The 24,909-nt window shown below is 34.0% G+C and overlaps 1 protein-coding gene across 1 annotated transcript; it reads right to left on the bottom strand.

The window, feature by feature from the left end:
* Window positions 1–679: 679 nt before the first annotated feature.
* LOC145291953 (ubiquinone biosynthesis O-methyltransferase-like) lies at window positions 680–24,909 on the bottom strand. Its single transcript, XM_080137881.1, has 5 exons — window positions 24,589–24,909; window positions 14,392–14,677; window positions 7,453–7,695; window positions 4,664–4,823; window positions 680–875 (listed from the first exon to the last, which is right to left on the bottom strand). Exons 1-5 carry the CDS (start codon window positions 24,894–24,896, stop codon window positions 757–759), a joined length of 1,116 nt encoding a protein of 371 aa, XP_079994007.1. The 5' UTR covers window positions 24,897–24,909; the 3' UTR covers window positions 680–756.

Raw genomic sequence — 24,909 nt, 5'->3', positions numbered from 1 at the left:
TTAGTGAAAAAATAATACTTGATCAATTTATATGCTTTTTGGAATGTGACATGTTCGTTCCGTAACTTGTGTTCATTAAAGATTTTTTTGTATTTTTTTTTTTTTTTTTAATCAAATTGAATTTAAAAAAGAACCAATTTTCACTAAAAAAAATGTTTCTTTAAAATCAGTTCTTTCCTTATAATCTTCTCCCAAACTGGGACCCCTAAAAGATGAAGTTAGTTTATTTTAATTACATATTTATCGTTCAAACTAAATTCTTCCTTTTCTTTCTTTTTTTTTTTTTAAGATGGCTTCTCAACAAAAAGTTTTGTAACTATTAAAAAATTTTAAAAGTTTTGTAAATATTTAATATTAAAAAAATGTTTTGTAAATATATATTTTTTCTTTTAAATCTTAAAAAGTTTTGTGAATATATTTTTAAGAAATCTTGCTCACGAACATTCGACCATGTCTGCTATTTGACGTGTTTGCAAACAATCACCGGCAATGTCAAGGTTGAACAACCGATGTCACTTGAACCAAATTTCCACTAACAATTACTACGATATTGTCCCATCAACTACCATACATTCATTAAACTTTATCTTCGAGTGGCCTCTGGGCCTTAATAAGTGGTAATTCTTTTGTAAAAAAAAACAAAAACAAATACAAAGTTTCAAAGAGATTAACAATGTAATGGATTCTGAAATTAAATTATTTTATTATTGCAACTAAGATTAGAATCAAAATTTCCACTGGTTATATGCGGTAATTTCACTCTTCATTCTTCACAAAGTGCAGAGCATAATTGATGCTTGTATCGGAAGTCCAACTCCATTGTTTGTTGAAGGGGTTGTATTTCATGCCATGCAACAGTCGTGTTGAGAAGCCATCTAAAAAAAAAAAAAAAAAAAAAAAAAAAGAAAGAAAGGGAAGAATTTAGTTTGAATGATAAATATGTAATTAAAAATAAACTAACTACATCTTTTAGGGGTCCCAGTTTGGGAGAAGATTATTAGGAAAGAACTGATTTTAAAGAAACATTTTTTTTAGTGAAAATTGGTTCTTTTTTGAATTCAATTTGATTAAAAGAAGTCAAAAATACAAAAAAAAATCTTTAATGAACACAAGTCACAAAACGAACATGTCACATTCCAAAAAGCATATAAATTGATCAAGTATTATTTTTTCACTAAGAAAATTATAATTTACGATTTTTAGTGATTAATGATTTTTATTTATCTTGAATACAAAGAAAACCTCAGTATTCAAATTGAGCTATTGCCCTTGAATTCTAAAACAATATGGCAGCTCCCATTTCACTTGTCATGTAATTAAAAAAAAAAAACTTGATCAATTTACATGGTTTTTGGAATATAACATCACGTTCTGTGACGTTCTAATAATTCACCACTGATCTGTTGACAATTTTTTTTATATTCTGTTACGTCATCATCTCCGCTGCTCTCAGCCGATTTGAGTTAGCATAACAACCAAATTTGTTATGCTAACTAACAGCCAATCATAAAAAACGTCTCTCCGTTCCTTACAGATTCTGAGAATTTTTGAACACAGTAATTTTATCATAACTTTTGTTTTATAGAACGAAAATTAAAAATTTTTATTTTCAAAATATATATATGAATTGTAAAAATTGTTTGTAATTTGGTCGCAAAATGAGTGAGTGGTGAAGCCTTTAAAGCGGTTCTAAATGAGTAAAACTTACACTTAACCATATATTCAAACACGGTAGCATTTGAATGATATATGTTAAAATGGAAGTTTATGTAAATAGGAAAACATAGAATACTAGAGAACAAGTTGGGATATTGAAGTTCGAATCAATAATTTAGGGATCGTGAATTATCCATATCTGAAAAATCGTGATCAAACCTTCCTCACTCAATTAGACAAATTATATTTGATTAAAATTCAGAAAAATGCATCTGATTGGCTTAGAATGTTATTTCGTTTTCCTTTTTGTTTCATTTTCCTTCAAAGTCCTCAAAAATCAAATGTCTTCCTGGAGCTAACATTTGATCTATATATAAGATACATAGATATTCGAAATGTTCCATTAAAGTTCGCCTTTACATCTCAAACACTGAGTTAGTAAAGAAGTTGAGAACATAATTTTTCTCTCCCTAATTAACCATTTTCATACAAGTTAGAAAAGCATTTCATCCAAGGCATGAAAATTGTTAAACAAAATGTTTTTACTATATGCTTTAAAAATAAAGGTACATGATTCAATTTGAAATTTATTTATCTTCAAAGTTCACTTTTATAAATTTTACAAAGTAAGGTATAAAAATTTAATTTAAATTGAATCAAAAAATTACCTTGGATTTATTTTATGTAATGTATATTCTGTTGCACTTAAAAAAAAAAATCATTGAAAATTTTATATCTATATCATTAATTGCTAGATGAACAATAATGTTTTTTGGAGGGAAGGGGTGATTAGAAAATTAGATTTAGCAATGCTCTGGAAGTCTTCTTATGCAATATCTCAGAGTTATAATCCAAAGTGTTTAATATCTTGGATAGAGCAGATAGTATTCCGAAAGTGAGTTTTTTTTTCACTCCTTACAAAACAAAAGATTCCTCTTTTTGAAGGTGATGGAACCTTCACATACATTTGTTTGTACCCACGTTATCGCCTTTCACACATTAGTGTTTGTACCCACGTTATCGCCTTTCACACATTAGTGTTTGTACCCACGTTATCGCCTTTCCCACATTAGTGTTTGTACCCACGTTATCGCCTTTCCCACATTAGTGTTTGTACCCACGTTATCGCCTTTCACACATTAGTGTTTGTACCCACGTTATCGCCTTTCACACATTAGTGTTTGTACCCACGTTATCGCCTTTCACACATTAGTGTTTGTACCCACGTTATCGCCTTTCACACATTAGTGTTTGTACCCACTTTATCGCCTTTCACACATTAGTGTTTGTACCCACGTTATCGCCTTTCACACATTAGTGTTTGTACCCACGTTATCGCCTTTCACACATTAGTGTTTGTACCCACGTTATCGCCTTTCGCACATTAGTGTTTGTACCCACGTTATCGCCTTTCGCACATTAGTGTTTGTACCCACGTTATCGCCTTTCACACATTAGTGTTTGTACCCACGTTATCGCCTTTCACACATTAGTGTTTGTACCCACGTTATCGCCTTTCGCACATTAGTGTTTGTACCCACGTTATCGCCTTTCACACATTAGTGTTTGTACCCACGTTATCGCCTTTCACACATTAGTGTTTGTACCCACGTTATCGCCTTTCCCACATTAGTGTTTGTACCCACGTTATCGCCTTTCCCACATTTGTGTTTGTATTTACTTAAGATTTCTACTCGGACATGACTGATGGAACAAAATCTTCCTCTCTGAATTAAATAAAGAGTTTCGTTTGAAATTCTGTACAGATTTCAAAGTTTGATAAGGAGGACCCAAAAAAGGTCAAAGATCTCTTCTTAAAAGCATTGGCCATCAAGCTTTGATCTTGGGCAGCCATTATAATCCTCAACTGATCATAGTGGAGCGATCCTCTTTTTAATTTGTTTAGAGAACCATACTTTTTTTTTTATTTATATTCTTGGAATAATTTTTCCAGAAAATATTTGGCACATTGTTGGTTGGCCCATTCTTCTAGTTTTCTACTTATTTATGCTGACTCTTTTGAGCAATTTCTGTTAAGCGTATTCACTTACATCATTGCAATGCCTATGAATTCCCATTAATCACTCAAAATAATTTTTCTTTATAAATGTAAAACTACTCGAATAATTCAGGTGATTTTTGTACAATATTTTCTTTCTATCCCAGACACATATAGCATAAAGGTTTTTCTTTATTTTTGTTTTTTTATTGGGTGGAGAGGAGTAATGGACTAGCACCATTGAATGTTTTAACTTCTTTTCTGTCAAAACTGGAAAGACAACATGTTTGGCTGAGAGCAAAGTGTAGTATCTGTACTGATACTAAACTTATCATTTAAACATGGCAAAAACAGAGAATGGTGTTTTCTGAAATTTTCATTGTAGAAAAAAAGTTCAGTGAGAAAAGTCGATAGTATTCAAATACGTTTATTTATTTAAAGTTAATGAGTTATGTGTATGTGTGTATATGCTTAGGACTGTATGCGTGAGTTGAGAAATTAGCTTCAATTTAGATTAAAAAAATATGTAAAAATATTTGTTTACATTAATGATCTTTTAAATGAACATATTTCAGGTGAAAACATTATTATGTACTTATGTGTCGTGTCGAAATTAGTATAAAATCAAAAAATTACCAAAAAAAGAAAAAAAAATTGATCTGGTACATGCATTTTTAATAAAAAAATCAGCTACAATTACGTTTCCAGATATCTTGTTTAAAGTTGGTGGACCCTTAATTTAAGCCACTTTATGTCAAGTGTTATCTCCCTTGTTTATCGTACTAAATTGGTTGCATGACTCTTCCACATTAAAACATACGATAAAACTCAATCATTCAATAAATTCTTGTTTTACTTGTAATTATTTTTCTACCAGATCATTTTTCGTAATTTTCAGAATTTACTAATTTTAACAGGACGCGTAAGTAGAAAATAATGTTTTCACCTGAAATGCGTTGGTTTATAAAATCACCAATGTAAACAAGCACTGCAGATATTTTTGCTTACGATTTTCTGTCAGGAACATAAGATCATCGGGAGAGATGAATTTTTTCCAATCATGTGTCCCAGGAGCCACCAGCCGTAATACTCTCTCTGCTACCAAAACTCCAAGAACATAAGACATTGGGGTCTTATTAATTGTTGTAAAGAATAAAGAACCACCAGGCTGGCAAACACAAACAAAAAGACATATCTGTTATTAAATATAAATAAAATAAAAAAATAGAATGTCCTACGCTTTTAGCAATCATGTATTTGTGTTATATGCGGTATAATAACGTTGACACCCCAGTTCTCATCAGATCACCGAAGTTTAGCAACGTCGAGCCTGGCTAGTACCAGATGGGTGACCATTTGGAAATTCTAGGCGCTGTATGTGCTTTCTGCTTATCTCGGCGTTGTTTTCCAGTTGTCTTGAACCTCCACTTGCCACTGATATTTAACAATATCAGCTCAGGAGAGGTGTGGTTGCGCAACACTTGCAACAAAAATTTCACATGCAGGCACCCTTACAGTAGGTATCCATAGTCTGTCAAGACTGAAGGAAGCCTTTTTTTTTTTTGTGTCATATATTGGAACCCTATGCTAGTAAGCATCATCAACGTTCTGATCCCCAGCTGGCATCAATTGTGATGGATGGCTCTCGTCTGGGTGAGGCCCCGTGTTTTGACAAGCTTCTGGGTTTGACCTTTACTCCTGATCTGAAATGGAACACGTACATCAAGTCTGTTGCCAAGATCGCTGGAAAGATGGTGGGATCCTTCTACCGCTCGAGAAGATATCTCACTACTGATGCAATTCTCTATCTATATAAAAGCCAAGTACGTCCAAGGATGGAATACTGTTGCCATATCTGGGCAGGAGCTGCCAAAAACAGCCTATCATGCCTTGACAGAGTACAAAATAGACTTCGTGGCTTAGTGGGGGATGCCCTTTTCTCTACCCTGCAACCCCTCTCTCACAGAAGAGACGTTGCGAGCCTACCCTTGTTTTATCGTTATTTTCATGGCAGGTGCTCGTCTGAACTCCAATCCCTGGTCCCCCCTCGCCAATCTTTCACGAAAAACACCCGTCTGGCTGAATCCACTGTGGAAAGTTTCCCCCACTCTATATCTGTGCCTAAATCAAAACGCGGATTCCATGAACAAAGCTTCTTTCTTAGAACTGCACGCCTGTGGAACTCTGTTCCGTCTGCCTGCTTCCCTCCGGACTACAACTTGGATGTCTTCAAGTCTAATGTTAACAAATTCCTAATGAACCGCCCCCTTAAGTAAACACTCCATCAAATCTCCACACTAACGTAATGTACTTGCAATAACCCTTATCCCTGAGTGGCTTCCGGGCCTTGATAAGTGGTGATCACTGTGTAAAAAAAAAAAAAAAAAAAAAAAAAAAAAAAAGTAGCGATTATGTTAACTAGTATAAATTAAGGAGGGTTAAATTAAGGAAATGTCAGGACAACATGATGGCAAATAGAAATAGATCAAAAACCGTTAGTGTAATTGATGCGAGAGTTAAAACAGCAGCTCCTTAATAAAATGCACTAGAAAGTCAGGTGTCAAAAGATGTTACAAAGATGGCCGTCTTCAAGTCCAATGTAAACAAGTTCTTGATGAGCCGTTTCACTTAAGTTAACAAATTTACCGAATTTTCACTACTAATGGTTATTAGGATTCTGTTATTGTACACTCTTTAACCCTTATTCTCGAGTGGCCGCTGGGCCTTGATAAGTGGTGACTCATATGTAAAAAAAAAATTACATCATATGATAGAATAGAGTTTTTTAACAGTTTGAGTCAGGGAAGCAGACAGACAAGATGTGCCAAATAATATAAAAACCAAGTGAATATTTCCCTGACACTCTGTGCGACACCACGTGGTCCCAGTGACGTTGCCCACTGCAAACGTTGTGTGCCTTGGCTATGTTCTCCATCTTCTATTGTTCTTGTTCTGGTCGTGTCGTTGTCTTCTTTTTTCACGCTGACAACTGTCGATGAGGACGCAGGGGTCCACAAATAGAAAATTAAAACAAAGTAAAAATAAAAAAAACACAGATTCCGATTCTTCACATATATGTTGGTTGGACTCTGGGTGCTTGCGTCTCTATATTAAGGTTCACATGTATGTGCTTTTCAATTATTCAATGCTGAATCCATTGATTTTGGAAAAAAAATTTTATGCTTCAAGTTCTTTAAATATTCATTCATGAGGTTTGGTTTGGTTGTTGTGTTTTATGGCATATCCAACCTTTTGGAGTCATTTAATATTGAATCTAGTAATTTTGGGAGAAAAGTTTTTATATACCTCAAGTTCTTTGAATATTTATTCACGGTGTTTTGTTTTTTTGTAGAGAAAAATTGTTTTGTTTTTGCAGAACATGATTGAGTTTTGCAAAAGGTTGTTTGGTTGTTTTACGGCATATCAACCCTTTTCAGTTTATTTAATGCCGAATCCAATGATTTTGAAGAAAAATATTTTAATAGAATATATGTTTTTTTTTTCAAGTCGGTTTCTATTTAATCCATAGTTGGGACCCTAACAGGTACTACCACTCCGGGTCAGAGTGGACCTGGGAGCAATGGCAATTAAAGGGTGGCTCCACACTCCCCAAAGTCCACAAGCTGGGGCCTCACCATCGGATATAGTTTAAGGTCATATCCAGGGCCAGTTTTGCAAAAGGAAAGGCAAAAAATCAAAAAATAAACATGTCAAAGCACAAAATAAATTTGTTTTACTTTTAAGAAATTTTTTAAAAAGTGATGGTGGGGAGGAGGTTAGTATTTTTTTTATCATACCTTGACTAATTTGCAGCAATGTTCAACAAATACGTCAACATCGGATACGTGTTCGATGATTTCGGAAGCAACGAGGGCATCAAATTTATTCTCTTCAGTTGCGGCGATGTCTTCGACCGTCGAGTGAATATACTTCACTTTGCAGATAATGCTTGGATCTTGAAGTAAATGAGCTTGGGCTGTCCTAACATTCTCTTCGGAAGCATCAACACCAATCATTGTGGCACCCAATCTGGCAAGCGGCTACCATAGAAGAAGAAAAACATAATACAGTTAGAAAGTGGCACAAAACATGGACTTTATTCATCTGTTACGGAATTTTTAATTTTTTTAAAATCAAGGTTACATAAAGATAAAACATCACAAACAGATTAATTTATTTTTATTTCGGACTATTAGTCTCATCTTTATTAGTTGTTGTTTTTCATCTTTTATTGGTTTGTTTATTCACAACGTTTCGGCCAACTATTCCTCTGGCCTTCGTCAGGTGGTAACCGCACCGGATAGGAATTTTGAATCTCCTAACTGCATTCTCAGCCATCACTGCCATCCGTAGTTGTTGTCGTCTCACCACATTTTGACCAATTAACCTCTGGCACGCTTTGGGTGGGATTGAAACCGCTATCTTCAAACAATGCTCATCTGGAACCGTAGAGATTCAACGTCTCTATCAACTGCGCCACGGGCCCCGAAGGGCGATCAAGATTGGATTCTTTTTGATCTTATAAATCCACGTTTATTTATTATCTGATCTTCCATAGTCGGGTCCGTACCGATTGGTATATATATATATATATATATATTATTCCTTAATTGGAATTCATTTTTTGAGATGAGCATTATATATATTAATTTATTTTTATTTCGGACTATTAGTCTCATCTTGTTTATTAGTTGCTTTTGATCTTTTATTGGTTTGTTTATTCACAACGTTTCGGCCAACTATTCCTCTGGCCTTCGTCAGGTGGTAACCGCAACGGATAGGAACTTTGAATCTCCTAACTGCATAAAAGAAAGATCAAAAGCAACTAATAAAGATGAGACTAATAGTCCAAAATAAAAATAAATTAATATATAATGCTCATCTCAAAAAAAAAAAAAAAAAAAAAAAAAAAAAAATGAATTCCAATTAAGGAACAATATATATACCACAAACAGAGTTTACACATTGGTATCCAAACCATGTAGACCATTGCTGTTGATAGGAGAATCAAAATCAGTCTCACAAACAGCAAGAATGTGATGATATTTGCATAAGAGAAAGGACTGAAAATCAGGAAAGTTTGACCTGAGACTTCTGATTGGGAAAAAAGTTTAAAAACCGAAAGAGGAATGGGTTAATGACATGTTAGAACACGTTTGTAAAAAAAAAAAAAAAAAAAAAAAAAAAATGCTGCAAAGTAGTCTAAATTCAGAGTAGTGTTTTCCGTGTTAGAAGCGTTGATTGAATTTGAATTTTAAATTGAAACACGTACGAAATATGTTTGAAAGTTGAATTACGACGCAATATTATGGAATAAGTATTTGCTTGTTCAACTTAACATTATAGTAAAGAAAAAAAGAAAAAGAAAAAAAATTCTGACAAAGGAGTATAACTCCGAAATATATTAATTTTAAACAAGTAAATACTCGTTTATTTTATAATTGCGTTGTACACCATCCAGTACTTGTTTACATTTTAGCAGAGAATACGATAAGAAATAGCAAGGTACTTGTGTGGATCTGTAGAATGCATGATAAAATAAGTCTGTACTCCTATAAATGATTTTTTTTGTGTGTATTGATATTCATATTAAAAACCCTTTTTTCTATTTATTTTAAAAGAAAATACAACTTTGTTATATATGGGTCATAGAATTGCATTCATCTGCAAAAGATCTAGCTAATTTGCATATTTTTTTTAAATATTCATTTTAATTAATTTAGTTTTTTCGGTTTTCTTATGGGATGATCATCTTTTGATGCTTCTGTTCAGTCTGGAAAGACAATGGATACCCCCTGTAGGGCAGCTGCATGCGTAATTGTGAGGCAAGGGATGCACAATCCCCAACCACACTTCTCCTGAATCAGCACTGTTTTAGTCCAGTGGCAAGAAGAAGTCCAGGACAATTGAAAACAATGCAGAGATAAGTGGAGAGCACATGCAACACCTGGAAGTCCCAATTGGTCACCCATATAGTACTGGCCAGGCTCATTGTTACTTAACTTTGGTTATCTGATGGGAACCAGTAAACGTGATTATGCTGTATATGATCATCTTTAGTTAACAATTATTCATGCAGATATTCTACATAATTTATACTTGCGTAATATTTGCATAAAATAGGTTATAGTAAATACAAACCTTTTTCTATATATATTTTTACGTAAGCGTATATATATTTTTGTTTAAAAAATGTTACCTACCAAACTCCTCTGTCAGTTTTTTGCCTACAGACATGAAACTTAATACATAGGGTATTCAAACCCATGCAAAACTTTATATTTGCGTTTTAGCCAGGGAAAAAGTCTGTGCAAAAATGTGAAAATTAAAAAAAATAGAATTTGTTAGGTGAAGGTCGAATGACGGCATTACAAGTATGCATGTATGACGTAATAGCTACTGGTTCAGGTTTTAATTGCATCAAACATGTCTTCATAGCTCAGGCATTAACGTCTAAAGAAAAAATAAATCGTAAACTAAACGTTTTGTTTTCAATTCTTGATGGTGTCATTTTTTAAAAAACTTTTTAAATCATTCCTGCATATTGGGTTTAATATAAAATAAGAAATTAGAAATCTGTATTAATTAAAAGATCATTTTTAAGTGTATTTTATGACCGGGCAATGCTGGATGTTCTGCTAGTAAATAAATAAAAAGGAGATAAAGGTAGAATTACTTCAAGACAAATAAAGGCGGAAGAGACTGCATTCACTCCCCTAGACTCCAAACAAGCTATCTAAAAACATAGGCCGTTGAATAGATCAATAGAGAAGAAAAGGATTACTAGGCTGGCCGACAAAATGTCTATCACAAAACTGGTTACGTGTCTAACCAGAAACCGGTGTTTTTATTGTGACACCATCACTCTTCAACAAAGGCTAAAGATGGTCCAGTCCCCCACAGTTAAAATACCGGACTGGCATTTTAGAAGACCCAGTCTCAAGAATGATAAGAAACTATACAGGGTGGCCACAAAGTCACGCACCAATGTTAATTAAAAAAAGTTAAAAAATTAAAAAAGTTATAGTAGTAACATTTATTCAAATTCAAAGTTCTTTACAAGGATTACAATTGCTCGATATGTTCGCAGCTATGCACGAGCCAATACTTAATTCAAAGTTCCTGTAGACACGATTCAGTAAATCAGCATCAGCATCAATTTGAAGACAAGCATCAATAATACGAGTCTTCAGATGATCCAAATCACGAATCTTCGTTGAATAAACAATTTGCTTAATGTGACCCCAGAAATAAATAAATTATATTAATAAAAAATAAATATTAACATTGGTGCGTGACTTTGTGGCCACCCTGTATTATATATATAAAGGCTAAAGATGGTCCAGTCCCCCACAGTGAAAATACCAGACTGGCATTTTAGAAGACCCAGTCTCAAGAATGATAAGAAACTTTATAATATAATGTAGAGAAGGGTCAGAGAAAATAATAATAAAAGAGAAACTAAGTTAAGACAATATGAACGGGCTGTGGTGATAAAATCGAAGAAATCAAACTTGTGTCAAGTAGTAAAGCCGAAACGAGGTTGACATCCTGCATCGTTATGATGACTGAACTTATACATTCATATATGCAGTATGTTTATTTATACAAGTATTATTCGCTACATATGTGCATACATGTTTCTCGTGCAATTCCTCTACAGAAACGGTTTCCTTAGGCCAGATCTTTTTACAACATATATAAAGGGTATTATTTTTTAGAGGCGGCGAACTTTGAATTAAAATAAATCATAAAAAAAAGTATTTTTATTATTGAAATATGTGTTTTATTCCAAAAATTAATTTTCAGCATTTATAATTTAAGTACAATTTCGGGCATATATGGTTCCACTGATCGCGTGTATATGGCGTAATCAATTTTCACAAAGTATGCATTAAATTAGGCTGTATTTTGGCAATAAGGCATCGAATGTTGTCTTTGAAATGGTCTATTGTGTCTGGTTTATCAGTGTAGACATGGCACTTTACATATCCCTAAAGAAAATAATCTAATGGGATTAAAATCACATGAACGAGGTGGTCAGCTCGCATGTCCATTTCATGAAATTATTCGTTCATCAAATACTTCTCTCAGTACATTGATCGTAGCATTTGCAATTTGTAAATGCTGCTTGAGCGTCAGTCACTTCTCGATGAATTGCCAAACCAAGCTGAACTCAAAATAATTAATAGTTGCCAAATCTGCAATTAAAGAAAATAAAGTTGTTATTATAAAGTTTGCTGCCTCTAAAAAAATAAAAAACAAAATACAAAAAAACAAAAAAAAACAGTTATATATGTTTTTATACTCTTATTACATTATATTATATTCTTACTTGCATCAATGTGGTCTGATGGAAGTTCTGCATGGTATAATATTTCGGGAACATTTCCCTTCATCAGATGGGTGTTCAACTTTAATTCAAACGTGTATCATATGGAGGCCATTATTAAAAATAGCTATATGGTAGAAATTGAAAAAGATTTGAAACCATGTAATCCTGAATCAACTTCACACTCATTGGACTTGAAAAAAAAAAATTTGATTCCCGAACGTTACTTTTTAATCTGTAACACTATTTTGAAAACAAGGACCCATGACATAGTGGATAACGTACTTGGTAAAATTCAGTTGTAAAAGTTATTAAAAGCTGTAGATTGAAGGTTTAAACCTTAGTGTGAGTGACACTCAAAATACAATTGCGAATTACTTAGGATTTCTACCCAATCATGGCTGATGGAACAAGAGCATGCTACCCTCATGTGTTCCATTCGAAATTCTGTGCAGATTCACACGTCTGACAAGATACACTCAAAGAAGGTTGGAGATTACATTGACAGAAATGTTGTGAAAACAACACTCGAGATGCGAACAGTAGTCCAAAGAATTCAAATATGAAAAACACTTAATAATCTCAAATCGAATAATAAAAAACATACCAACTTAATAATCTCAAATCGAATAATAAAAAACACACCAACTTAATAATCTCAAATCGAATAATAAAAAACATACCAACTTAATAATCTCAAATCGAATAGTAAAAAACACACCAACTTAATAATCTCAAATCGAATAGTAAAAAACACACCAACTTAATAATCTCAAATCGAATAATAAAAAACACACCAACTTAATAATCTCAAATCGAATAGTAAAAAACACACCAACTTAATAATCTCAAATCGAATAATAAAAAACATACCAACTTAATAATCTCAAATCGAATAATAAAAAACATACCAACTTAATAATCTCAAATCGAATAGTAAAAAACACACCAACTTAATAATCTCAAATCGAATAGTAAAAAACACACCAACTTAATAATCTCAAATCGAATAATAAAAAACACACCAACTTAATAATCTCAAATCGAATAGTAAAAAACACACCAACTTAATAATCTCAAATCGAATAGTAAAAAACACACCAACTTAATAATCTCAAATCGAATAATAAAAAACACACCAACTTAATAATCTCAAATCGAATAGTAAAAAACACACCAACTTAATAATCTCAAATCGAATAGTAAAAAACACACCAACTTAATAATCTCAAATCGAATAATAAAAAACACACCAACTTAATAATCTCAAATCGAATAATAAAAAACACACCAACTTAATAATCTCAAATCGAATAATAAAAAACACACCAACTTAATAATCTCAAATCGAATAGTAAAAAACACACCAACTTAATAATCTCAAATCGAATAATAAAAAACACACCAACTTAATAATCTCAAATCGAATAGTAAAAAACACACCAACTTAATAATCTCAAATCGAATAATAAAAAACACACCAACTTAATAATCTCAAATCGAATAGTAAAAAACACACCAACTTAATAATCTCAAATCGAATAATAAAAAACATACCAACTTAATAATCTCAAATCGAATAATAAAAAACATACCAACTTAATAATCTCAAATCGAATAATAAAAAACACACCAACTTAATAATCTCAAATCGAATAATAAAAAACACACCAACTTAATAATCTCAAATCGAATAATAAAAAACACACCAACTCAATAATCTCAAATCGAATAATAAAAAACATACCAACTTAATAATCTCAAATCGAATAATAAAAAACACACCAACTTAATAATCTCAAATCGAATAATAAAAAACATACCAACTTAATAATCTCAAATCGAATAATAAAAAACATACCAACTTAATAATCTCAAATCGAATAATAAAAAACACACCAACTTAATAATCTCAAATCGAATAATAAAAAACACACCAACTTAATAATCTCAAATCGAATAATAAAAAACATACCAACTTAATAATCTCAAATCGAATAATAAAAAACACACCAACTTAATAATCTCAAATCGAATAATAAAAAACATACCAACTCAATAATCTCAAATCGAATAATAAAAAACATACCAACTTAATAATCTCAAATCGAATAATAAAAAACACACCAACTTAATAATCTCAAATCGAATAATAAAAAACACACCAACTCAATAATCTCAAATCGAATAATAAAAAACACACCAACTCAATAATCTCAAATCGAATAATAAAAAACACACCAACTCAATAATCTCAAAGCGAATAATAAAAAACACACCAACTCAATAATCTCAAATCGAATAATAAAAAACACACCAACTCAATAATCTCAAATCGAATAATAAAAAACACACCAACTCAATAATCTCAAATCGAATAATGAAAAAAACAGTAGAGACTTACCTCGGATAATATGCCACCTCCGCTTCCAATGTCAAGAATTTTTAAACCTTGTAGTGGCATGATAGAATTGTAATCTTTGTTAGTAACCATCTTGTCTTTTAAGGCGTCTCGGATGAAAGGAACACGAAGAGAATTCATTGAATGCAGAGCTTCAAACTCGCCCGTTTCATCCCACCAGAGATTGGCCAAAGCTGAGAACTTACTTATTTCTTCCTCATCAATTGTTGTTTGGGCTTTTGGTCTGTCTGGACGTGGTCTATTGTTTGAACGGTATGTTGTGGCGAATCTGACAAAAAAAGAAAAAAAGAAACTGACAGCGGGGTAACAATCAGCTAACATACTTCCTAACTTTTGGTGTGTCTGCTACCGGAAGCAGAGACTAGGCAAATCAGTTTTGTCATATTTTTCTTTCACGCCTATATTTCCCCTGTGCACATACTCTTTTATTTTATTACGTTTTTCGAATCATTTTTTTTTTTATTTGATAATCATTGGAAAGTTTTTTTGGTCTTATTTTAATAAAGAATTATTGAAATAAGTTTTTTTTTTAAATAAATAATTGAATTTCAAATAAATGTGATAAAATAAAGGATTAACTTTGGTCAAAATCGTGTTCCTTCTTTCATCGGATTTTTTTGATTATCAATATTTATTGAAGACATTCCGCTACAAAATCTTTTTAAAAACACTATCAGGCACATAAAGTACATTTCAAAAAATCAGCCCAGCCGTGTAGGAGTCCATAGGTCTAGAAGTGTAAGCCATGTTTAGTTTCAGAACAGTTTCCGATGGTTCTACAAGTCCTGGGAGTTGACTGGTTTGCAGCAGACAGTTCTCGAGTTGGAATCCACAGAGCAAAAGATTCTTCCGGTGTTGAGACGGAAAAGGCATATGTGAAATTGCTACAAATAGGTTTAATATTTATCGAGCAATTCTGGTTTCTGATTGGTTGGTAGCAGAATGGGAATTAATTCGATTCGTCAGTTCCCGGCAGCATCGTTTATAAATAGAATCTCCTGACTATGCGAGATCATACCCCATTATAATCCAAAATATTGTAATAATAGGGAATGAACTCACACACAGACAAAGTTCCTTTTATATATATATATATATATATATATATATATAATTCTTCAGAATAATGTAATTCAATCGATCTACTGGTATATATATATATATATATATATATATGAGTTATATATATAAAAGGAACTTTGTCTGTGTGTGAATTATATATATATATATATATATATATATATATATATATATATATTAACCTCGGGTTCATTTTAGCTCTCGTTAAAAATGGCCTTAAAAAAAAAAAAAAAAAAAAAAAAAGGTGCATGCAAGGTAGGTGTAACAGGGCCATTAAATGTCAATTAAAATCCCTGCCCCCCCCTCCAAGGTTGTAATTATTTTATTCATATGTTTTAATGCAGATTTTCAACATTAACCTCCAATTGATTTTCAAGAAATTAAAATTCTTGGAAAATTTGAGGAAGAAGGTTTCCTTGACCATTTTCATCAGTTCCTGAATTTCCTCCCAAGTGAGCGATCGAGTTCTTGAACTCCTTCTATAAGAAATATATAGACATAAATATCTCCTAGCGGACCAGCCAGAAGAAGAGAACAGGAAGAAGATTTTTTCGTTTTGAAAGAAATTTCCTCATCTTTCATGGGAACTTCTACAAAGGTTTTTATTATTAATAACTAGCATGGGTGCTCAGCGTTGCCCAAGTGTTTGGAGGTGTGTGTTGAGCCCCCCCCCCAAAAAAAAAATGGTAGTAGGCAGGTAGGCTAGAACCCATACTGTGAAAGAGGAAAAGAATGTGAAAAAAAAAAAATGTGACGTCTTTGCTGTTCCGTCCATCGCCAAACCGGAAGTGACGAAGGTTTAAATTAAGGCTAGTCAATCGAAAAAAGTGGATGACTTTCGAAAATATTGACGAAAAAAGCGACCTCTCCTTGTAGAAAAGTGCCCAGTTGAGGGTGAAGGAATTAATGTTTTTAGCCAATTTTTCAATATTTGTCGTCCAAAGGGCTGAGCTTCAAAACGGTACCAATCTTGTGAAAATCTGTTGCCTCTGTCAAAAGTTTTTGTGAAACATACATATATCTCAACATACAGGTGAGATTTACATTATAGATGATGATAGAGTCATACCCGAACAATTTCAACAGATTTTGTTTCACTCTTCCTGAAGTAAAGGGGGAAAAAAGGTCCTACAAACGAAAATTATTAAAAAAATAAAAAAAAATTAGCTACATGTCCTTAAATATGTTATCTGATTTGGAAACTAGCGATCAACGTACATTGCATTAATATCAAAGCTGATGCTCATTCTAAAACAACTTTCTACAAAATTAAAAAAAAACAAAACAAACTAAGCCGACTTTTGCTAGACTAAGCCTGAAACTGGGGATTACTTTTGCAGTTTACGGACCGTGCTGAAATAATAACCATATTATTTAAACAGCAATTCTTAACATGGTGGAGGGGATTTTAGTACTTGTGTATTTCATGTTGCCTCGCAAAAATAATAGCTTTATTATGTAGAAACTCATTCTTACCATGGGGAGGGGAAAGCGTTTTGTAACTATTATATATACTTTCATCTCATAAAAGAAACAAATATATTGAAAAAATTGAATTCAACTTGAAAATACTATTTAAAAAATAGTGCGGTAACATAGATGCGTAAGCACTGAATTAAAATAAAATACTATTCTGCAGGGTGGAATGATAAATTTGTTGCCCTAAAGAAAAAAACACTTCAGCTTTATTTTAAAATTTTTATTGAAAAAAATCAATTCAGGTAACTTGATTATATAGTAGAGCTGACATTTATTCAATGTAGCCACCTTCAGCCTCAATCACTGCCTTGATACGGGTTTGTAACTGGGAGCATGCCTTTTCCACAAGTGCCGGTGGGATCTTGGTGAATACTCAGCAGATGTTGGCAATCAGACTTTGGTGTTGTGGGAGGTCATGTTGGTGATGTTTTTGATGTATAACGAAACTAACTAGTCCAGCGGGTTCAAGTTAGGGGAAGAGGTGGGCAGTGAGAGAAGACTATAAAGTCATAGCACTCCTTCTGAAGCCAAGCCTGAATCTCTTTGGACTTGTAGACCCGCACGAGTTCTGCTACCATACCCAGGGCCTGCTAATGGCTATCAGATTCCGCCAGGGGATAACCACACTCTTCATTACATCCAGGTACACTTTGGTGTTGACTTTTAAGGTGATTTTGAAAATGTGAACATGATGTGGCCCTCACTTTAAACCACACCAAAGACATAACCGTGGCTGGAAACTTTGTTTTCATCACCCTGGGCACATCCCTGTTATTTGTGGCAATCCAGTGATTCATTTTGAGGGTGCTGGCAATGGTCCTGTTGTCATAACTGGGATTGGTAGAGAGCATGAGTTGTACAGCAACGCATCTTTGATCTCGTTTGTTGAACATTGTGTCACCTTTCAGACATGATAGAAGGCTCCTATCGCTCTGGGGATTTGTATACAACTGGCCAACTAATAGATTGTCTGCAACAAAAAAAGAAAACTGGTTTTCATCAAACGGAAATGGAATCATGTTGTCTTTTCTAGGACGACAATTTTAGCATTCCACCCTGTATACTTTTATCTAACAATTTAATAAAAGATACCGCAAAAAATTAAATTTAGTTTGAAAAAAAAAAAAAAAAAAAAACCTATCTAAAAATAGCACGGTCTGTATTCTGCACAAGTACCGACTTATGTTAAAGTTAGATTAAACCCTCGTCTAGCTGAAACCACTATCAATAATTTCCCCCACTCTTTATCTGTGCCTAAACCTAAACGTAGATTCCATGAACACAGCTTTTATCAGTTTGCTCTATGCTAGCTCAACATCAATATAAAAAAATGGAGACACGAAAAAGTCGCTCAAGTTCTACATTGGAATATATGCAAACTTTATTAAGTTAGACTACAATGAGAAGTGGTATGAGCATAAACCAGAAGTTGTACAGGAAAACAACAATGTCAAACTTCTTTAGAACATGCGCATACAAACTGATGATGTCCTGGAAAATTCCAAATCGGACATAACTTTTCTAAACAAAAACGAGAACTTGATCAATCATTGACATAAGCTGCACTTTCGATACCAGAGTGTAAGAGAAAAAACACAAAAAAACAAATATCAAGATCTGAAATGGAAATTAATTAGACTCTGGAAATGTAAAACAGTTAAGGTGATTTCCAGTGTAACTTAAACACTTGAGACCATAATGAAAAGCCACCATAAATGGTTTTGACAAGACAATTTCTTTTTCAATTTTACAAAGGGCTTGCTTATTTTATTTTTAATTTTTTTATTTTTATTTTTTCATAAGCATCACTACTTATCAAAGCCAAGAGGCCACTCAAGGATAAGGGTTAAAGAGTGTACAGTAGAAATTGGACAATATAGTAATCATTAGTAATGAAAATTTGGTAAATTTAATAACTTATATGGAACGGCTCATCAAGAACTTATTTACGTTAGACTTGAACACAACCATATTGTAGTCAGCCGGAAAGCAGGAAAACGGAAGACAATTCCACAGGCGTGCAGTTCTAAGAAAGAAGATTTGTTCATGGAATCTACGTTTAGGTTTAGGCACAGATAAAGAGTGGGGGAAATTATTGATAGTGTGTACAGCTAGACGAGTGTTTCTTGTGAAAGTTTGGCGAGGGGGGACCATAGATTGAAGCTCAGTCGAACACTTTCCATGAAAATAACGATACATCAGAGACAAACTCGCAACATCTCTTCTGTGAGATAGAGGTTGCAAGGAAGAGAAAAGGACATCTCCTACGAGGCTACGAAGTCTATTTTGAACTCTATCAAGGCAGGACAAGTCTTTTCTAGCAACTCCTGCCCAGATGTGGCAACAGTATTCCATCCTTGGACATACCTGGCTCTTATATAGATAGAGAATAGCTTATTACGAATGTATGGAATTCCAGAAAAATCGGCTCAGCAGTTTTTGAGTTCATAGCAACGAACTTACAAGCACACATAAAGTAGAGAAGAGATATAGGAGTTAGAGTGATTTTAAGAATTTTCGTAAAGTAAAACTTGAATGTCTAAAATCAAAGGAATTGTTCAAGAAAAAAAAAACTAAAAACATCAAAAAGTTATGAGTACTTTGAAATAACAGTAATAATACCCTTTTATGGTTCTTAATTTTTCAGATTAGGAGTGATTATTCACATTATTTAACAAAGACCCATGGCGCAGTGGATAGAGTACTTGGTGAAATTCAGTTGTAAAAGTTACACTCTTCTAGAGATTGAAGGTTCAATCCTCAGTGCAGGCGTTACGTGAAAATAATACTAAAGACGAGTACAGTAGTCCGAAGAATCCAAATAATACGGATAATACCCCTTTCGGTAGTAATTTAGCAAAGAAGCCAACAAACAACTATAAGTGAAAAAATATACAAGAAATAAATGTTATCGAAAGCCGTTCTTAACATGGGTAGGTTAGGGGTGTTTATTTCTAAAGCCGTTCTTAACAGGGGGAGGTCGGGGTGTTTATACTACGCTGGGTACTCTCATAAAAAATACCAAAAAAATTCAAAGCACCTGTAAACCTTTAATTCAAAACGAGGCTTGCTTCTTCTAAAGAAGAAGATGCCACCATTTAATATTTTTTTTTCAAATCCGCTTGGAAAAACTGAATTTTTGAGATTAAATAAAAAGCAATAAAAACTACTTGAAAACCAAAACAAATGAGCCAGGTAGGTATAAAATTAACTTTTATTGACTACAGTAACATTTATTTCTTGTATATTTTTATTTTTCATATAGTTTTTAGTTGGCTTCTCTGCTAAATACTCCATGGGGGAGAGTTTTTTTTTGTAACACACATTTGCATTAATACTTTTCAATTTGGAAAAAAAAACATGGCTGTAAGTAAAAAACATAATAGATTACATTTTTTTTTACAAAGGAGCCACTACTTATCAAGGCCCATACTTACAAAACTGTTTAAACGTTGTCTTAAGGAGAATAGTTTCCCATCTCCCTGGAAAATCTCATCAGTATGCCCTGTATTTAAGAATTCAGGTGATCGCTCATCCCCCTCTCAGTACAGGCCAATAAGTCTCCTGTGCATCATGAGTAAGTTGCTAGAATCTGTGTTAAATACAGAAGTAATCAACCATCTCAACAAAAATAACCTTCTTAATGACACTCAATATGGTTTCCGGTCTGCTAGATCTACAGCAGATGTGCTTACAGTTATATCACATAGGATTAGCAAATCTCTCGACGGTGGCAATCTTTCTAGGGCAATTGCTCTTGACATATCTAAAGCCTTTGATAGGGTATGGCATAAAGGTTTACTTCATAAGATCGCGAGCTATGGTATAGCTGGAAAAGTCTTCTCAATTATTAAATCATTTCTTTCTGATAGGTTCATAAGAGTAGTAGTTGAGGGGCAAAAATCAGAAGCTCACAGTATTAATGCCGGTGTCCCTCAGGGGTCCATCCTGGGCCCAACTCTTTTCCTGATCTACATTAATGATCTTCCAAATCACATCCTTACATCATTTGTAGACATTTATGCTGACGACACTACCATTTATGGTACCACATCTAAGACAGTAAACGACCAAGTTCTCTCCAATTCTCTCTCCTCTGATCTTGAGCATGTAGTACAATGGGGAAAGGAGTGGCTGGTTACTTTTAATGCATCTAAAACCAAGCTTCTCTCCTTACATCATCAACATTCTAATCCACATTTGGCATCAATTGAAATGAATGGCTCTCGTCTTCTGGAGGCCTCAAGTTTTGACAAGCTTCTGGGCTTGACCATTACTCCTGATCTTAAATGGAACACGTACATCAAATCTGTTGCCAAGGCCGCTGGGAAAATGGTGGGATCTTTCTATCGATCCGGTAAATATTTCACTGCTGATGCTATTCTCTATCTATATAAGAGCCAGGTACGTCCAAGGATGGAATACTGTTGCCACATCTGGGCAGGAGCTGCTAGAAAGGACTTGTCCTGCCTTGATAGAGTTCAAAATAGACTTCGTAGCCTCGTAGGAGATGTCCTTTTCTCCTCCTTGCAACCTCTATCTCACAGAAGAGATGTTGCGAGTTTGTCTCTGATGTATCGTTATTTTCATGGAAAGTGTTCGACTGAGCTTCAATCTATGGTCCCCCCTCGCCAAACTTTCACAAGAAACACTCGTCTAGCTGTAAACACTATCAATAATTTCCCCCACTCTTTATCTGTGCCTAAACCTAAACGTAGATTCCATGAACAAAGCTTCTTTCTTAGAACTGCACGCCTGTGGAATTGTCTTCCGTTTTCCTGCTTTCCGGCTGACTACAATATGGTTGTGTTCAAGTCTAAAGTAAATAAGTTCTTGATGAGCCGTTCCATATAAGTTATCAAATTTACCAAATTTTCATTACCAATGATTACTATATTGTCCAATTTCTACTGTACACTCTTTAACCCTTATCCTTGAGTGGCCTCTGGGCCTTGATAATGTGGTGATGCCTTTGTAAAAAAAAAAAAAAAAAAAAAAAAAAAAAAAGGCCCGGAGGCCACTCGAGGATAAGGGTTAATGAGTGTGCAGCGTACATGTTGTAGTCATATTTAGTAGTGGAAATTTGGTAAATTCGATTACTTAAGAGGATGGCTCATCAAGTTCACGTTGGATTTGAAGACAACCATATTGTAGTCAGTTGGAAAGCTGGAAAACGGAACAGAGTTCCACAGGCGCCCAGTTCTAAAAAAAGAAGCTTTGTTCATGGAATCTATGTTTAGGTTTAGGCACAGATAAAGAGTGGGGGAAATTATTGATAGTGGTTTCAGCTAGACGAGTGTTTTTTGTGAAAGTCAGGACAGGAGGGACCATAGATTGGAGCTCAGACGAGCACTTGTCAAGAAAATAATGATAAAGCAGAGACACACTCGCAATATCTCTTCTGAGGGAAAGAGGTTGTAGGGAAGAGAAAAGAGCCCCCCCCCCCCGACTCGACTACAAAGTTTATTTTGCACTCTGTCAAGGCAGGATAAACTGCTTCAGGCAATTCCTGCCCAGATGTGGCAGCAGTACTCCATCCTTGAATGTAATTAGCTCTTATACAGGTAGAGAATTGCATCAGCAGTGAAATATCTACTGGAACGGTAGAATGATCCCACCATTTTTCCAGCAGCCCTGGCAATGGATTTGATGTATGTGTTCCATCTCAGATCAGGAGTAAAGGTCAGACCTAGAAGTTTGTCAAAACATGGAGCCTTACCAAGACAAGAGCTATTAATTTCAATTGGTGCCAGTCAGGGAACAGAGCGTTGATGATGGAAAGATAGAAGCTTGGTTTTAGATGTATTAAAATTAACCAACCACAACTTTCCCCATTACGCAACATGATCAAGATCAGAGGAGAGATAATATGAGAGAACTTGGTCGTTTACGGCCTTTGAAGTGTTGCCATGGATGGTAGTGTCGTCAGCATAAATTTTTACAAAGGATGTGATTTGGGAGATCATTGATGTATATCCCAGGATGGATCCTTGAGGGACTCCAGCATTAATACTGTGACCTTCTGATTTCTGCCCATCAACCACTACTCTTATGAACCCATCAGAGAGAAATGATTTAATAATTGAAAAGACATTTCCAGCTATATCATAGCTGGAGATTTTGTGGAATAGACCTTTATGCCATACCCTATCAAAGGCCTTTGATATGTCAAGGGCAATAGCCCTAGAAAAAAAGCCTCCATTGAGAGATTCACTAACCCTATGAGATATTACTGTTAGCACATCTGATGTAAATCTATTAAAACAGAAGCCATATTGCATGTCACTGAGGAGGTTATGTTTGCTGAGATGGTTGATTACTTCTCTATTTAACACAGATTCTAGCAACTTATTCATGACACACAGGAGACTGATTGGTCTGTATTGAGAGGGAGATGAGTGATCACCTGAATTTTTAAATATGGGACATACTAATTAGGTTTTCCAGGGTGTTGGGAAGCATTTCTCCTTAAGACAATGCTTAAATAGCTTTGTAAGTATGGGGGATAGTTCTGGTTGAAGCTTTTTGAGCACTATAATAGGAATGCCGTCTAAGATAGTTGCTTTATTGGAATCGAGGTTTTTGATAAGCTTGGCAACATTCATGCGCAGATATTTGCATAGCGGTTTTTCAGATACAGGAGAAAAGGTCTTAATATTTAGAAAACTACTTGTCTGCCTTAAATTTAAACGTGATATTCGTTTTTAGCATACCAGAAAACCTTAACAAGTCGTCAATTTAACGTTGAATGCTGAGGTGAAAAGAAAGTATCCCCCCCCCAAAAAAAAACTCACTTGTTTCACGATTTATTTCCCCCTGAAGTTTGTTCTCTTGCCTTTCTTCGTACAAGCAGTGATTTTTTTTTTAATGCAATAAATTTTAATATCACAGTAAATAAGAAAACTTGCCGCTTCTACAGAATTAGGACGAAATTTTGTAGTCGATAAATAGAGTTTTCAGATAAAAACAATGGTTTCAACTGATTTTTTGTTGTTGTCAATTCTAATAAGTTACAATGGCAGCTAATTATGCAGTCAAAATTATCTGAATATTACTGAATTATTAAAAAAACAACAAAAACAGCAAATTAAAAATTTGTTTAAAACGAAATGGAAAATTACCTCCCTTTTGAACTCTCCTGTGTATTTAATCGTTTTCATCAAATCTTATTTTTTATTTTCTTTAAAAAATAATTTTCTACCACATCGATTTTCGTAATTTTTAGTCTTAAAATACGAGAAACACGATAGGATATAATAGTCTTAAAAACACGAGAAACACGTAGATTTCATGTGAAATTCAGTTTTATGATTTCCGAAATTTCGTCCTAATAGTGTAGAAGTGTCGAAAACTTTTTGGGAATATTGGGTACTTTTTTTTTTATGATGCCTGACAAGCCCGCAGAAAGCGTCGGGCGGGGTACCTTTGTTTGAAGGAAGCCGACAATTAACTTACAAAACAAATTTCATATCTTTGACAAAATAAACCAATTTGATGAACAATGAACGTGTTTACTAGATGAGCAAGTAAGTTATCATTGCGTATATCGATATTTTACCCGCGTGGATACACGTAAACAACAAAAGCATGACATCAATGTTCGCCAAATTTATTTCTTACCTGCAAGGACGAAAGAAAAATACTGGAAAATCATATTTTAACAACGAGTGAGACGTTGACCGTCTTTCATAATGATGAAGGTTCTTTCTCTGTGTTCCCGAACAAGTAGAAAACAACCGGCTTATCAAAGGTCCCGAAATAAAATCGCATTTTGTTCCCTGGCTGCTGCTTCTTGGAGGTCGCGTTTTCCTATGAAGCTCTGAAGCAAATTGACTGTTCAGTGGGCGAAATAAAGGAATAACTCGATAACATTGAACAATCGTCCTTAACGAGGCCATATTTTCATGTTCCGCTTCTGCAAAAAACATTCATTATCTCCCC

Source organism: Euprymna scolopes, chromosome 13, assembly GCF_053919585.1.
Source record: "Euprymna scolopes isolate OS-2025 chromosome 13, ASM5391958v1, whole genome shotgun sequence".
Classification (NCBI taxonomy): domain Eukaryota; kingdom Metazoa; phylum Mollusca; class Cephalopoda; order Sepiida; family Sepiolidae; genus Euprymna; species Euprymna scolopes.
The sequence above is the reverse complement of the archived record's forward strand: the minus strand, read 5'-3'. Positions and strand labels throughout refer to the sequence as shown.